The 16130-nt window shown below is 37.0% G+C and overlaps 1 protein-coding gene across 1 annotated transcript in view; it reads right to left on the reverse strand.

The window, feature by feature from the left end:
• The window catches only part of dmrt1 (doublesex and mab-3 related transcription factor 1), a 31163-nt gene extending 18217 nt beyond the window's left edge, over positions 1-12946 (reverse strand). The window contains exons 1-3 of the mRNA XM_053326146.1: positions 12728-12946; positions 10500-10677; positions 8163-8320 (exon numbers count right to left, since the gene is read on the reverse strand). Of these exons, the coding sequence (XP_053182121.1) occupies positions 8163-8320; positions 10500-10677; positions 12728-12946 (555 nt within the window). The remainder of the gene's footprint in view (positions 1-8162; positions 8321-10499; positions 10678-12727) is intronic.
• Between the last annotated feature and the right edge of the window lie 3184 nt (positions 12947-16130).

A 16130-nucleotide genomic window follows, 5' to 3' on the forward strand; every position in this document is an offset into this window, starting at 1 on the left:
ACAGTCTTCATCAGGGCTGCAACTAATGGTTATTGTCATTGTTGATTAATCTGATTAGTCTTAATTTCTAGATTAATTGAGTAGTTGCTGTTGTATCTGTTCCCCAAAGTCCGAGATAGAACCTAAAATGTCTTGTTTTGACATTGAGTTGTTGCTGACAGTCCATAACTCAGGACATAGTCACACTTAAGGAGCTTAAACTAGAAAATATTTGTATTTTTTTCTTTAAAAATGACCTAAAACAATCAATTATCAAATATTAACAGATTAACTGTCAATTAAGATACTCTTGTCTTCATTTACTTAGAGTACCCAAGCATTATAATCCCTGCAATACTACTAAACATACTAATGCACTCTCTGAAAGTTCCTCTGAATAACTTTCCCTTTCTAGATTTTCAATCCTCAAACATAACTAACTAACTGAATCACTCCATTCACTCATGTTTAGCTGTACTCTCTATTCCCTCCCTCCTCTCTTTCTCCCTGTTCTCCCTCGCTCTCTCTACACCAACCGGTCCAGGCAGATGGCCGCCCACCTAGATCCCGGTTCTGCTTGAGGTTTCTTCCTGTTTAAAGGGGAGTTTTTCCTCACCGCTGTCGCCAAGTGCTTACTCATGTGGGAATGTTGAGTCTCTTTAAATTAAATTAAAAGAGTAAAGTCTAGACCTGCTCTGTGTGAAAACTGCCTTGAGATAACTTTTGTTGTGATTTAGATCTATATAAATAAAGACTGATTGACGATCCTTCTTTATCACACATCAAATCTTCACAGGGTAACACTTTAACAACCTATTGTGCAAAAGGAAGAAACATAGAAAAAAAGAAATTTGTGAAAGAGAATCAGTAATGTTTCCCGGCTCCACGGCCTGATCTACAAAAATTGAGCTGCAACACGCGGCGCTGGCTCTCTCCAGTCCTCTGAAAACTTTAAAACGAGCTGTCTACTCAGCAGCAAGGCCGCCTCGCGAAGGGGTTTTCAATTTCACTTTTATGGAATTTGATTTCTGTCAGCCTGTAATATGTCACCCGTATTGTCCACACCATCAATTTTCCGACAGCTTTATAAACTGTTATTTAAGCTACACTCAGCTCTTGTATTAGGCTGTGAAAAATACAATAGAGATTGGGCTGGAGTCTTGAAAGTGCAATAAGCTTACATTCTGCAGGACACACAGAACACCAAACAAAGCTGTCTTAGTGAAAGTTGAAAAGAGAAAAGGAGAGTTTTTGCGATCCGTACAGAAAAAAAGGTTTAAAAATCCAGTGAATGAAGCAAATCTAATTATCAGAGGTATGTCATATAAATATTTAACAGGGATAGACCTTTCTAAGTGTACACCAGTGGGCTCATAGTGTTTTAATTATAGTTTGCAGCATTATATCAGATGAATGAAATCAAGATGACTGAATTAAGAGATTTATAAACAATCTTAAGGGCTGCAAACTAACAATTACTTTCCTTATTGGTTTATCTTTCCCTTATTTTATGGATTGATTGCTTGTTTGGTCGTTAAAATGTGAGATAATGGGTGAAAACTACTTCCTTAAATGTTTCCAAACCTAAAAATGTCATCTCATAACCCAAAGTTATTCAGTTTAGTATCACAGGACTCATTTAAGAAGCTGGAACGAGAGGATTTGGGCTTCTTTTGTTTTTCACTGTTTAGTAGGGCTGGGCGATATGGACAAAAATCAAATATCACAATATTTATGAGCAAATACCCCGATATCGATTTTGTAGGGATTCACAGAATATTTACACAATTAAATTTTTGATAAATAATCATCAGTAATGTGGATATAATGACCAAGTCATTAATTATATAGACTGTGGCGGCCCACCAGTCTAATTTGTGCCACCACAGTTTCATAGTGAGCCATTTCTGTAGTATTGTTATGTTTTACAGATATAACCTCTTAATGTTGCTCTCAGACTGAACCAGAATGATTCATTTGACCTAAAAATGTGCCCCCAGACCCCCATTGAGGGTCGGATGAGGTCCAACCACTATAGTCTCTCAAACTTCTGTGGGAAACACTGCAAGTGTAGCATTTAGCATAAAACCAGGAAAAGACTCAAAAGAAACACCAATGACATATCATATCCAAAATCGATACAATATCTGGTCTCATATCACAATATTGATATAATATTGATATATGGCCTAGCCCTACTGTTTAGTATGAAATTAAAATGATTCCTCGGGTAAATTAAAGCAACACTGTATGAGTGAACTCTGAAAATAGCCGCAATGAAAATGTTAACTTAATGGTGACGACATTTCCTTTCTTTTTTATGAGAGACAGCAAATTTCGTTGTATGTGAACAATAATAAACAACAAACAACAATAAAGGCATTCATTCATTCATATAACAGATACTCAATAGTTTATTTAACAGTGGGCCACACATTGAGATTTAAGCATAATGTTGCTTTGTGAATCAATATTTTTATTTCTTTTCTTTTATATCATTTATTGAGCTTACACAAATGATTGAATGTCTTAATCTAATGAACAGCGTGTGTGCCAATGTGTAGATTTTTCTTTTTTCCCCCCCATTTTTTAAAAAACGTTTTAGCTTCAAGCCTGAGATTAATCCTACATGAGAAACACTCTGCCTGTCACAAGCGCAGATGACCTGATGATAACTTGTTGAAAAATGACATCTCTGGAACCTGTTTCCACGTAAATGCAGTTTCACGCCGCTGAGCATTAGTAGGTAAACAAATGTTGAATCCAGAGTTTATATTGTGGGCTGCAACGAAATAACAGTGACTCAGTGGCATCATTTAAAGTATTGCAATGATCTAATATGATAAAATATGGAAAAATGAGATATGTGCAATCATTTATATCTACTGTACCTTCCTCTAAAGCTCACTGACTAACCTGCTGGCTCCTGGGGGGGCTTCCTTACCTCCCTGAGAGGGCCTGTCTTCTTATCTGGCACCATCTCCTGTCTGGAAGCTCTACACCACCCTTATATTATTATTATCATCCACCTGCATGACAGCCAAGCACCACTGAGTGCACAGGAGAGAGCAGAGGAGGAGGTAGATGGTCTTACATTGATAAAGACCACAGTGTTGCCTCTTGCTTTTTTTATTTTGTGGTGGGAAGAGCTGCAAAAAAGGTGGAGAAAAAAAAAGCACTCCTCTATCTTAACAATCACTGATGTAAGTTTTAATTTGAGGGGGGAAATAAAATGTTACCGCACTTTTTTGCAGTTGAGAATTAAATTTGCACAGCTGACTCATTTCAATTGGATTTAAACAAATTTGCTTGCACGGCACTCTATTGCAAAAATGTTGTGTAATTGGTGAAAGGACTTAATCAATAATTAAATGATCAATTGAGATTTTGCAAGTTGTATTTATGCACAGTGTAGCAATAAATGTGCAATTTAATGTAGAAATAAAGTAGATTTTTTTCATATGTACTGGAAAGATAGATCTGATACAGCACTTTTTATTGAAGACGGATATAATGCATAAACTTGTCAGTGATATTCATAAGCTGTGCATCAGGTGTAGCTCTGTCATGAAACCAGCAGTAGGCTACACTCGTCACAAAACTGCACTATAGATGAACCAAACGCTGTGGATGGCAAGCAACCGCCACAACCGTGCTATATTCAAATGTTTTCTTTTTTTTGTGGCTAGGTCCTTCTTGTCCTGTCCGGTCTGGCAGCTCTGCAGGATCCCGCCTGTCATGCAAGTGCTCGCTACCGGGGGTGTAAAGATACATCGATTAAATGATTAATGAGCCAATAGCATCGATGCAAAATGAAAACATCGATCGGACATCATTCATCATCTTTAAGACATGCATTTATTTTGAAATTCCCCTGGCACGTCGGTCTCCTCCCGAGCGTGCACACCTCCAAACAAGATGCTCGTGGTGCAAAAACTAAATCAAGACTCTAAAAGAGCGATGAGTGTCACTGTTGTGATTTTTACATTTCAGCAACACGTTTGTAGCAGGATTAGAGGCAAGTACTATAAACTCTGTCTAAAATGTGCTACTGCTGCTCGTCTTGTGAGGTAAAGAGATGCAGGTTGTCTCGTTTTTTCCTCCGCAGCATAGTAGACATTGCAGTTTTGAAAGAGAAGCAAAAATCTTGCCTACTAGCTACCTAGCAGGGCTCAGGGCTGACTAGGGGTTGGTGCTGATGATCGGTAGTTAAAAACGAATGAATGTTTTGTCTTGGTTACATGTTTAAATTCTCCCGGGTCATCACATGACCAAGCAGGCTGCCATTTCACCCAAAGGGTAAAGCTGTTTTCCACCAATCATACAATCTAAAGGAGCATCCAGCCAGACTCTATTCAACCCAAATTTAAGGTGACTCAGCTTTGCTGCCACAAACACAATTTAAAGTGTTTTTCTGGTGTTGCTGCTCAATATATTTGACACATAATCAGACTAACATGCCTCGATTTTTACAAAGAAAGGTGTTAATAACAGAGGCTGGGGTATCGTTTAAAAATCCAAATACCCTTAATTTGAATAGAAGCATTAAATTGCATAAAATACCATCACTCCTCCACATCTAAATGATTTCATTTTTACACAAATGCATTTTGAAAGTCTTCAAATAAAAATAATGAAAATAGTTTGTATTATATGTTTTTAAGATAAACTATGTAAATTACACTTAAAAATGATATAATGACAAAAACTTTATGAAGAGATATTCAATGAGAAGAAACGGCACAGCTTTGACTTGACAGAAGCTCTCTTGATAGCATAAAACATCATGGCAATATGTGCTTAGCAGAAAGTATGGAGACAAACTCTAAATTGACTAACTCAAGGATAATCACTTTGGTTGGGGATGCTGAAAATTGCAGCAGAGCTCATTACATTTTGGAGGTTTAGGACAGGTAAAGGAGATAAAGAAAAGAAAAGCTTTCTTTTGTTTTAAATGTTTTCAATTCAAGGAGGCATAGACAACTAAGTTTGACTGCTTCTTTTATTTCTAAAACAAATATTCCTTTTGTGAATAAATACCATTGCATTTCCAGGTGTAAATTGTGCAACTGTGTTTGTGGCACCGAAACTCCTCCTGTCTGTCATCTTAAAATAATCACCTCTCAATGCAAATTCAAAGAAAGCGGTGCCTGAATTTGAATAAGCCGTAGCACACAGGCCCTCTCAACCTGACAACTTCACTGAAAATATCATAAATCACTAAGGAGGATGGCTAAATTATGCTAAAGAGTGCTAACTGATTAGCATTAATGTGCTCACTTTCTCCTTCGAGCGCTGAGGCGTAGCGGTTTGTTCCCCCCCGCCAACAGACAATACCATTAACCTTTGCAATTCAGGCTCCGCTGTGCGCTGACAGGTTAGCGGAGGCAGTGACCCCAAAACTAGATGTTGCTACTGGGGGAAAAGTGTGTGTGTGTGTGGGGGGGGTATGTGTGTGTGGAAAGAGGGGGGTGTTGGAGAGGGGTAAGCAGCAATGGACAAATGTTTATCTTTAAAAAATAAACCACCTCATCAGAGATCACCGAAGAGTTATAGATCTAATTTGCGTCACGCCCCAAGCTCATCTCATTTGACACAATAGAGATACATTTAAGCATAAATCAGTGTGAATATACAGATGGGGTGTGAATGAGACTGTGTGTGTGTGTGTGTGTGTGTGTGTGTGTGTGGGCGTGTGTGTGTGAGAGAGTGTGTGTGTGTTGGTAGGATAATAGGTACTGTCTCCCTGATGTCTCTGTTATGCCATAAGTGCCAACATTAAATCAGACACGTTCATCCATCTCAAATGAAAACAAAGGTATAAAATTTCATATAAATTACCGTATTACTCTGAATATAAGACAAGTTGTTTTCTCCTAAAAGTAGGGTTTATATCAATATTGTGATAGATATTGTCTTAGATTTTGAAAATCGGAATATTGTGATATGGAGTAAGTGTCTTTTCCTGCTTTTAAAGGCTGTATTACTGTAAAATTGTAATTGTTTTAGCTTAACAAACTGCTTGATTATCTGCCTTTATCCACTTAGTCGTTATATCCAAATTACTGATGATTATTGATCAGAAATCTCATTGTGTAAATATTTTGTGAAAGCACTGATAGTCTTCCCCACAATATTGTCAAATATTGATATCGAGGTATTTGATCAAAAATATTGTGATTGATTCTTCACCCGGCTCTACCTGAAAGCACATCTGGGATTGTCTCATATTCGGGGTCAAGGCAATTACGTGCTTGCTAGATTAGTGAGTGTCTTTAAGTGCGTTAGAGTCAGTCGGCCCTAAAAGTGCTTCATTAGTCCAGTTTAACCTGCAGGAGTCTCTGAAGGCTAATCCGAGTTTTAAAAAATCCAAGTACCCTTAAAGTGATAGCGATACCAACTGAATACTTAATTCGATACCCATCATGTGAACAGAAGCATTACATTGAATAAAATGCCAATACTCCTCCACATCTAGATGATTTCATTTTTACACAAATGCATTTATTAATATCTATTACATACAATACGTCACAAACACTTATAAATCCATGTATGTGTGTATGTGCATAGACGTTATACTAGCAAATAAAAGTCATGAAAGTGCAATGAATGTGCTTACATACTATTCAGGAGGCAAAATAGTCATTTTTTCTAGCTCTGGGTGCAAAAAGGATCAATTGCAGTAGTCATTTGACGGGAGACATTTCGATACTACTTGGTACCAATTTATTTTGGTCGATAACTTAACCCTTACATAACAAATTAATTATTTTTTTTATAATTTTATGATGTAAGTCTCTTATATAACTTATTCCAAAATATATTTCTAAAGAATAAAAAATAATGATTAGTTGCTTCCCTTCCTTCCTTCCTTCCTTTGCATCTTTTGAGGACAGTTTATTCAACAGCTGACTATAAAGACAGACACGAAGTACAGGCGGAGAGACGGGGTGGTTGACATGCCAATTAGGATTGAACCGGGGGCGTAGGGAATACAAGGTATGGCTGTTGAACACCAGACTGCATGGACACTGTGTTTATTTTAAAGTTTGTATATTCTACTGGGTTTGTCACTACTGGTTGCAGTTCATGATGTCTCAACTTATTCAACTTGCCACTACGACACACCTTTAACTGAATGAAGTGAATGAGTGAATATGGGAAGTGATTTCTAACAAAGCCAATGGCAACGGTGAAGTTAAAAATTCTATTAAAACAAGGCCTTTGAACAGCTGTAGTGGTGGTAAGGAACCTAAATTAAAACCCTTAGCAGATTGTTCCAAGTGTAAAGTGCATTTGTAAGAGAATGACATTTCTTCCATTTCAGATCTGACTAATGGAGTATAGAGCAACATCGTGTGACTTCAGGGTTAAAAGAGATTAAATATAGGGTGGCAGTAACCGTAATAAAGCTTTATATATGAAAAAAAAACTATTCTGATCTTGCCTCACCGCGAGGGATGACCAGCCAACTTTTTGGTAGAGAGTACAGTAGTGGGTACTGAAAGGATCATTGGGTAAAAAACCTTAACTGATCATAACAAGCCTGCTATGTTTGATGAAAACACAACAAAATCAAATATCAGATACTCAAACAAATGCATCAGTTTCAAAGTTTACTTCTGTATTCAATGATTATGAGATAGTTTTAGAAGGATGATTTTGGTCTTATGAAGCCAATAACAATAATATTCCACTTTGGTGCTACCTCTATCCCTCCCATCTGTGCATAAACACAGTTCAGTGATCTGACTGACATGGGTTTTGTACTGCTGTGACAGTTATGTAATAAGGTAATAGAAAGTCAACTTTGTTCATGCTGAGGTGACTTGAAGTTAAGCAGCTTATCTCCTGTTTCTGTGGCATGAAGAAGCTTAGATGTGAAGCCCCCCCCGCCCCCTCCAACACACACACACACACACACACATATATATCCAACTATTCCCTTGCTGTGGTTTAATAGGGTGGACTTTAGCCAAGTTAAACATACATCCAAGGCAACCAACAAGCGGGCCCAGCATCAACAATTTCCACAAAATACTTTAGACAAACACATCAATGTGTTGGGAGGAGGGTTGTGCACTGCAGCGTATGTAATACCAACAATTAGCCCATAAAAAAAGGATTAAAATAGTGTTTAAGTGTTAGTCATAGACAGCAGAGTGGTTATTATTAGTCACCTGGTATTGCTGGTAGTTGTAGAGGTTGCTGTAGTAGGCCGGGTAGCGGGACGGCTGGTATAAGTTGTAGTAGGAAGTCTCCAGGAGCAGGTCCGACTGTCCATCAGTGTGAGCTCTGGCGCTGGCCGACGGGCTGGCAGACGATGTGGAGCGACTCCCTGAATCAACACACACAGAGAGAAAAGACGAGAAATGAGAGCTGTATCAATTCATAGTCGATTACTAGATCAATAAATAAAATTTGAGAGTCAATTTTTAAAGAAATGCTTAAAGTGCTTAAGTGCATTTTATGAAGTCTTTAGTCTTCTCTAAAAGTAAACTTTTATCTTTAGGTTGCATCTTGGATTTTTCACCATATTCTGACGTTTTATGGACAAAACAGATCTATTATAGTAATAATGAGATTAGTAATATTCATAAATAATAAGATAATAATAAAAATAAATAATAATCATTATCTGCAGTCCTAATAACAAATAACATAAAAATCAGATAGTTTGGCCAAAGTACAACTTGTGTTTTAATACTTACAGGTTATTATGGAGCTGAGGGTGTATTTACGCACTAGTTTTAGTTTAGTTATAACTTAGATCATTAAATAAAGTTGTAAAAGTAAAAAAGAGACTCCTTTGTTTTTATTTTCGCTGCTGAGTCTTTAATGATACTGAAAACAAATAAAACCACAGATGAAAATGATCTTAAACACTTTGCATCTAAGTTTAATTCAGATTTAGATCTTTTGACAGAAGTAGAAGTAATTATAACTTGAACTTTAGAAGGGTTTTTTCTGGTCATCTCACCCATCACTCTCTCAAACTACTATCAACAGCACCATCTGCAGGTTACAGGTGGCGTTTGATGTCACATCAGCAGACCTTATAGATAGCACACTGGCACCCTATCAGGACGAACACGACCATTCAAATCATCATTACTCATTATCCGTTGTACTTTCCTTATCAGCAAGGTCGCATTCCTCTTGGGCAGACTCTGATCTTTTTGGTCTTACACAATGAAGACATTGTGCATCACTGGAGCCGAAGATAATGTGACGTGAGTTACCCTTCTTCTAACTCCCTCTAACATGTCATTAGTGAATCACGGAGTGCTCAACTCCTTTTTCCATATCAGTATTTTCTCTCTGTTGCCAAGTCCTTCTCTTACACACAAACATACACACATACACACACACACACACGCACGCACACACACACACACACACACACACAAAATGAATGAGACTAAAACACCAGTAGCCTTGACCAAAGTCATAGTTCACCTCTTGCTATCAGGAACATGGTATCTGTGTCTGCCTCCACACCACCTCTGAGAAAAATGTCAAGGATGTCCTTTCATGCTGTTGCCATCAAATCAACTTTAATTTCCACTTCCCCCCCTCAGAGTGTCTTTAGCTGATGTTGTATTTTGTCTTTGGGCTGTTTCATGTTTTATTGTTGCACAATGGTGAATTATAGTGGATCTAATTAGGTGTTTTTGACACTGATCAAAGCAATCTACACTGATAACAAATCTCTCCAGTGCAAACAATTTTACTATAACTGAATAAACAAACTGAGCATAGTATATAAAAGTGGCACCAAAAAACCCAATATATGTGTCACATTTATGATGAATTAGTGAAGAGTGACTTATTTGCAGATGAGATAATTCAGTTATGACTTCTAAAATAAAAATCTGAGAATAAAAATGACTTGTTGCTGGCACTTTTGGTATGGCTGGATGGTATGTGATTATTTCTTGCAGCTATTGATGTTTACTGATAAGCATATATGTATGTGTGTATATCCTTTTAAAACAATAAAAATCAAACCATTGATATTTGAAATGATGATATTCAGAAATTCACTGCACATCTACTATTATGTAAGTTATGTCCTGATGTTGTTTTTTCCATGTGATGCCACCCCACTAAACTTCACTGAGTGGACAAGCTCACAAACGGGTTTAAATATTCAGATTTTATTAAATTAAAGTTAATTTCAGAAAGCTTAGAAAGTATTGTCTATTTTTCAGTCAGTAACATTTCTGTAAAAGCTTAAGCCTGAATTCTTTCTAAATGTGTAAAGTCAATTGCAAAATTAGCTCTTTTCTCTCTCTGCTCGCTGTGTTTTACATATTTTTTTCCATGTGAATGTAAAATACTGACTACCACTTTACTTATTACCAAGTATTTATTTTATACTTTTCAGGATTTCTTAGAGCTGTGGTTTGGACACAATGATATATCTGTACAGCTGTATACTCAGCTGTCGGTCACATTAGTAGTGTAGTGTGGTGATAAGACGGCAAGTGAGTAACTATTGGTAATAACCTCACCTGTGACAGCAAGAGAAGAGGTGGCGGTGCTGGTAGGTGTCTGGGATCGCCCCCCATCTACAGAGAACAGGCAGTCGGCTCCAGCTTCATTCTTCACCATCACCTCAGGGCCGGCCAGAGACACAGGACTACAAATCCCAAGCTCCTCCTCCTGAGCCTGCTGTCGTCTCAGAGCGACCTGGAAGGGAGGAACAGCTTGATAAGGGAATGCTTGATAAGGGTATAAAATAAAATGATTACTCTTATCAAATGGCTAAATATCTGCTTACAAAACAAAGATAATGCTACAAAACAATATACACAATTCCTAAATGACTACATAAATAAATCTTTCTTATTAATACAAAACAAGACATCTATGTGACTTTATATTGTTTTTAAATATAGTTGCAACAATGATGGTTTTAAAATGTTATGATTCTTTTAGTTGTTTATTGCGGTCTGATATACACAATTTAGTTTGAATTCAGCATACAGGACTTTAATGATGTGGAAAAACAGATACTATGTTACAATTTTTTTTTAAGTTTTCAATAAATGTTCCTATGATCCTATATTTCACCAAAAATCAAAGTCCAAAAACAGAAAACAGAAACATATGGTGAAGCTGCAAATTCACCAAAAATAAAACCTCTGAAATATCTATGTATTTATGTCTATCATAAATGTAACAAAATCTGGCATAAGCAGAACATAAACTTAAATACAACTTTTTTCTGATCCCCTTTCATTCACCTCTGCTATGTTTTACAGCTTTGCATAGCCTGTTATGCGGCTGATAGTGAACTGATATGAACAAGCTCAAAGTGGACATTGATTGTATGTAAGTGAGCGTAATTAACCAAATATCTTAAAATTAGCAGAGAGAGGAAGACAGAGGAGAGGGTGAATGATGCCACATTTAAGGCCAGCTGCCTTTCTAAACAGTCTGAGGGGTTTAAACCAACATCATCAATCAATTTAACAGTATGACACTTTATTATAAGGATCTTAGAGAGAAAGTTAATTAGTCTAGATGATAAAAAGATGAACTCGTTTTTACGAAAAAGTTTTAGACAGCTTTTTAAAAAAGTTTTAACAACTAACTATCCTTATTGTTATCAGCCCTGCAACTCTTATCGGTGCATCTTTAAAAATATAATACACATTTTCATTTACATGTATTTATTTTACTACAACTACAGCTATTTAGAGTCCCTTCTGCTGTCAAAGACTCCTGTAAATTAACACAAATATTAATCTATGGATGTCTGAACATGTTTGTGGTAGATTAAACATCATCAATCAAGGAAAAGTTATTTAGGCTAGATGTTATAAAGATAAACTAAAGTTTTAACAACTTTTTTAGTTTTAATAGCTAATTATCCTTCAGCCCTGTAGCTCATATCGATGGTGCATCTTTAAAAAATATAATGCATATTTACTGTTTTGTGGCATTACATTTATCTATCTAGAGTCCCTTCTGCTGTCAAAAACTCCTGTAAATTAACACAGATATTAATCTATGGATGTCTAAATATGTTTGTGGTAGTTATTAAGTTTCTCCACTGTGTGTAAATACAGGTCATGGTCCTGGTACAGGCCCACTGCTGGGACAAACTAATAATATTTGGGGGGAAACACTGTATTATTTACAAACAAGCAACAAGTGTAGCAATAAACTTATAAAACACACCCCTGAATTAATATTAACAGTTTTTAAAGTAACAAATTAAGCTAACATATGTGTAGTTTTACAGTGTAGTTTATATTAGTGTTAGTAACATTACACAACGAAACTAATCAAAACAGCTTATATAAATGTGTCCACAGGTATTAAAATGTATACAAACACAAATATAAACAATATAAAATATTTCCCAAACAGATATAAATTGTTATTTATGTTTTGTTACACGTTAAATTAGAAAGTTTCATTTTCCCTCTCAACTGCAGCAGGCGTTTTTTTTTTATTTTTTAAAATAAACACAGCCGTTGAATTTTTTTTTTCCACACACACACGAATATAAAACTATTAGGTGATAATATTGTTTTCCAAACAGATACAAGTTAATTTTGTATTTTCATGTATCAAAAAGATCATGTTTATTGTTAGTTATTGCTTGTTTTAAAATGAACTAATTTCAGCTTCGCTTTTAAGCTAGCAGAGCTAACAGGGAACGTTAACTCAATCCAAACGCGGTTACCTAGCGACAAACACCGGTTACCGAGCGACAAACCACGGTTACCTGCGCCGCCATGACTCTCTGCCTCTCAGCTATAAGTTTGCATTTGGCACACTGGCAGTCCCTCCAATTGCAAAAACGTTTATGGCCCTTGAGAGGAGAAACGTAGCCGTGGTTCCTGCAGCGGGAGCACTTGGGCATCCTGCTGGGTTTCTGGCCTTTGGACGGGGACAGAGGTCCAGGGCAGTCCGGCACCTGCTTGCTCAGCTTATCCTTGCTCATGACTGCTGCTCTCACTGCTAACAGACCTGCTGAGAGAAAACTATACAATGTTTTAAAAAAGATGGTTCCAGCTCGGGTGGTTGAAGCCTGTCCTGGTGCCAGGCGAGCTGCAGGCTATAAGGTCACTGTCCCTCCCGCCCCTGCCTTTTTTTTTTTAAACCGTGGGACTTTTCACACGCCCCAATGGGAGGAAACAAGCTGGAAGCGGGGGAGAAAGCCTGCAGGACAGTGGCATCATTCTCCTGCAGTGTAATCCTTTTTTTTTTACTTTAAAAAAATAAAAAAGGGACAGGTTCACAGTTTTTCAACAATCAATGTCCATTTGGGCTCTTGATTGTGGAAGGTTTATCTACTTTGACTCATTTGGACGGCTGAAGCTTCATATTAGCTTCCGATTTAATTTGTGCAGAAAGAGGACTGTGGTTTTTGTCCCCCCATCACTTAGCATGTGGAAAATCTTGCAGGACAGTGACATCATTCTCCAGTCTAATCCAGTTTTTCGACAATCAGGAGCCCAAATGAGCATTGAAACACATTTCTTGCTATAATCATCAATGTTGATCATTAGAAGATCCCTTATCCATAATGCACTTGCAATGTAGGTATATAGGCTAAGTGATGGGTGGACTTTTTAGTGTCTCTTTTTGTTCATTTCTATTCAATGAAAGGTTCAAGAACAAAGTTGCCAAAGCATCACAGTATTTTGTCAAACATAGATATAATGAGTTATAGATCAAAGAATGAACTATACAGTATTACAGTTTTTATATGCTTCACACAAAGACTAATCAACACTGATTAATAAAGACAGATCATTTGTCCCCTGTTGTCACTTCTTTAGGTGCTTAGTCGGTCTCAGTTGAGTCCAAAATGGACTTGATGTACTGAAGATCCCATTGCCATCAAGGTTTTCTGTGCAGCTTGATTACATTTCAGTTTACAAAGTCAAATTTAACTGTATCTTCATAACACCAAACTGAAAACAACCATATCTGTGTGGGTGCTGAGATAACTTCAAACGTTTTCATTTTGTTTTGTCTGAATGAATTATAATAGCCATTGGCATCGCTATAACATTCCCACTGGGTCTTGTACATTTGCTGCAATATCTGAGTAGCGGCCCACTAAAATACATTTACTGTAACTCATTTTTTTTCACAAGGGTAGTCCTGGTCTACCTTGGCGAATTCATACACTCATATTAAATTAGAAAGCTTGACTGCAGCTAAAACTGAATTAACCTCAACGCTGGTCATTCAGTCAGCCGAGTGGATTTATAGGCAGGGAGTGAATTGAGGTGAAACACACAGACACCCAATTAAAATCCCTGCAGTCAAATGGAGCGGGGGGTGAAAAGTTACCAATTAAAAAGCAGAGCGCTGAATCACCCGCTTCAGATAAATAACTGCTACACTTCATTGGGTCCTGGTGCTGTAAGGTAAGTGCTGGCAGGGTTACAATAACACTGAGTTTAATTGCCTCTATAGCATATGGTGATAATGATAGATTACAAAGCAGTAATAAAGTGTATGATTTAACACATTTAACCTTTGTTAGTGTGTGGCTGCTCTCTGAGGAACAGTATAAAATGAAAACACGGGTTTGTTCTCTCAGCAGTAGCTGCTTACATGAACCTTTATGTAATGTACTGGTAAAATTGACCCATCAAGAAGAAGAAAAATTATACAAGGATACAATTTCTCACTGTGAAACATTATGGCCTTGGCTTATCTTCTGTGGGAAAAAGTATTGAGTACAGATGCTACTGTCACCCACACATTTATGTCCTTCATAACTTATAGTGTATAGGTCACTGCAAGTACAATCCTCCACCAGCAATACAAGCAGGGAGGGTAAAGGAGTTTTTTATGTACATTTTTATATCTGTATTTCTTTTTGAAACCCAATAATGTCCTGAGTCAATTTTATCTGAACAGTACCACGAGTCCAAAAAAGTAAATATAACACAGAGTTAATGGCATGAAGGAAAATATAGAAATATGACATGAAATTATAATGTTTCAGTTTCATTGTATTATGAAGGCATTGGTTCACAGCAGATGGTAAGAGGAGGCCATAGATTAGTGGCTGTAACACTGGGTGAGTTAGAGGCCCCTACATGGTGCAAACCTGCTTTTAAAATGGACAGCTGGAGAAGAAGAAATGGAGACAAAAGAAAGCCTCTGATAAGCTTTAATTGCAAATGAATTGATACAGGAGCTAAACTGCTCCAAAAAAATGGATGACAACTTCCTGGAACTTAATGAGGTCAAAACAGAAATACTTTTGGTTGGCCCCCAAGAAAAAATAATGTACTCTGTCACATACTTGGGCAGAGGTAACATATCTAGGCATTATTCTTGTTTCAGAGCTGAATTTCAATTCCCACTTAAAGAAAGTGACCAAAACTATGAAAGTGTAGGCTATTAGGACCATATAATTTACTTTAATAACAAAAAGTCAAAAAAAGGTGTTTTGTGTTTTTTGTTGCGTCACATATACTCACTCTGAAACACTGAGTTGCTTGTCGCTTGTTTTTTTTCTCCAAAACAGGCCCAGTTTTTTGCAATGTCTTTTCAAAGTCCTGATGCTTAGGATGATATGGTGAATCTGGGCTAAGACAAAAAGATAAGGTGCCTTAGGTGAATTTATGTTTTTTCCGGTTGTCTACAGGTCCACATCAACAAAAACAAAATAAAATAAAACAAAACACACACAAAAGTAAACACAAGGAGAAGACAGTATAAATAGGGCTAAGACAGACACAGACATGCTATCCTGTGCAGGCTAGGCTAATGCCATCATGACTTCATTTTTTGATTCATTAACTTCCTCAACACCGAATGAAAGGGAGGGACACTGTTAAAAAACAAAACATGTGACTACAACACTCGTCCATCTTGGAAGCTTAAGCACGACTATAAATTGTTTGCAACCTTCATTTTTGCTTTGAAGGTGTGGTGGTTTTATTTTGAAGGAGTACAAACCAAAGTACTTACCGGGATAAAAACTCCATAGTTGGTCTTTTATGCCTGAACAAGACATGTTTACGCAACCAAAATACTACAATTAACTTTATTTAACTAAAAGTTAAGCTTGTTTGTCCACAGTCTCACCACTTGATGCCACTAAATGTTACACATTGGTCTTTAAAAATAGATTCACTGCCCTTCGTTTTTTTAAC

The sequence above is a fragment of the Scomber japonicus genome, chromosome 9, assembly GCF_027409825.1.
Source record: "Scomber japonicus isolate fScoJap1 chromosome 9, fScoJap1.pri, whole genome shotgun sequence".
Taxonomy (NCBI): domain Eukaryota; kingdom Metazoa; phylum Chordata; class Actinopteri; order Scombriformes; family Scombridae; genus Scomber; species Scomber japonicus.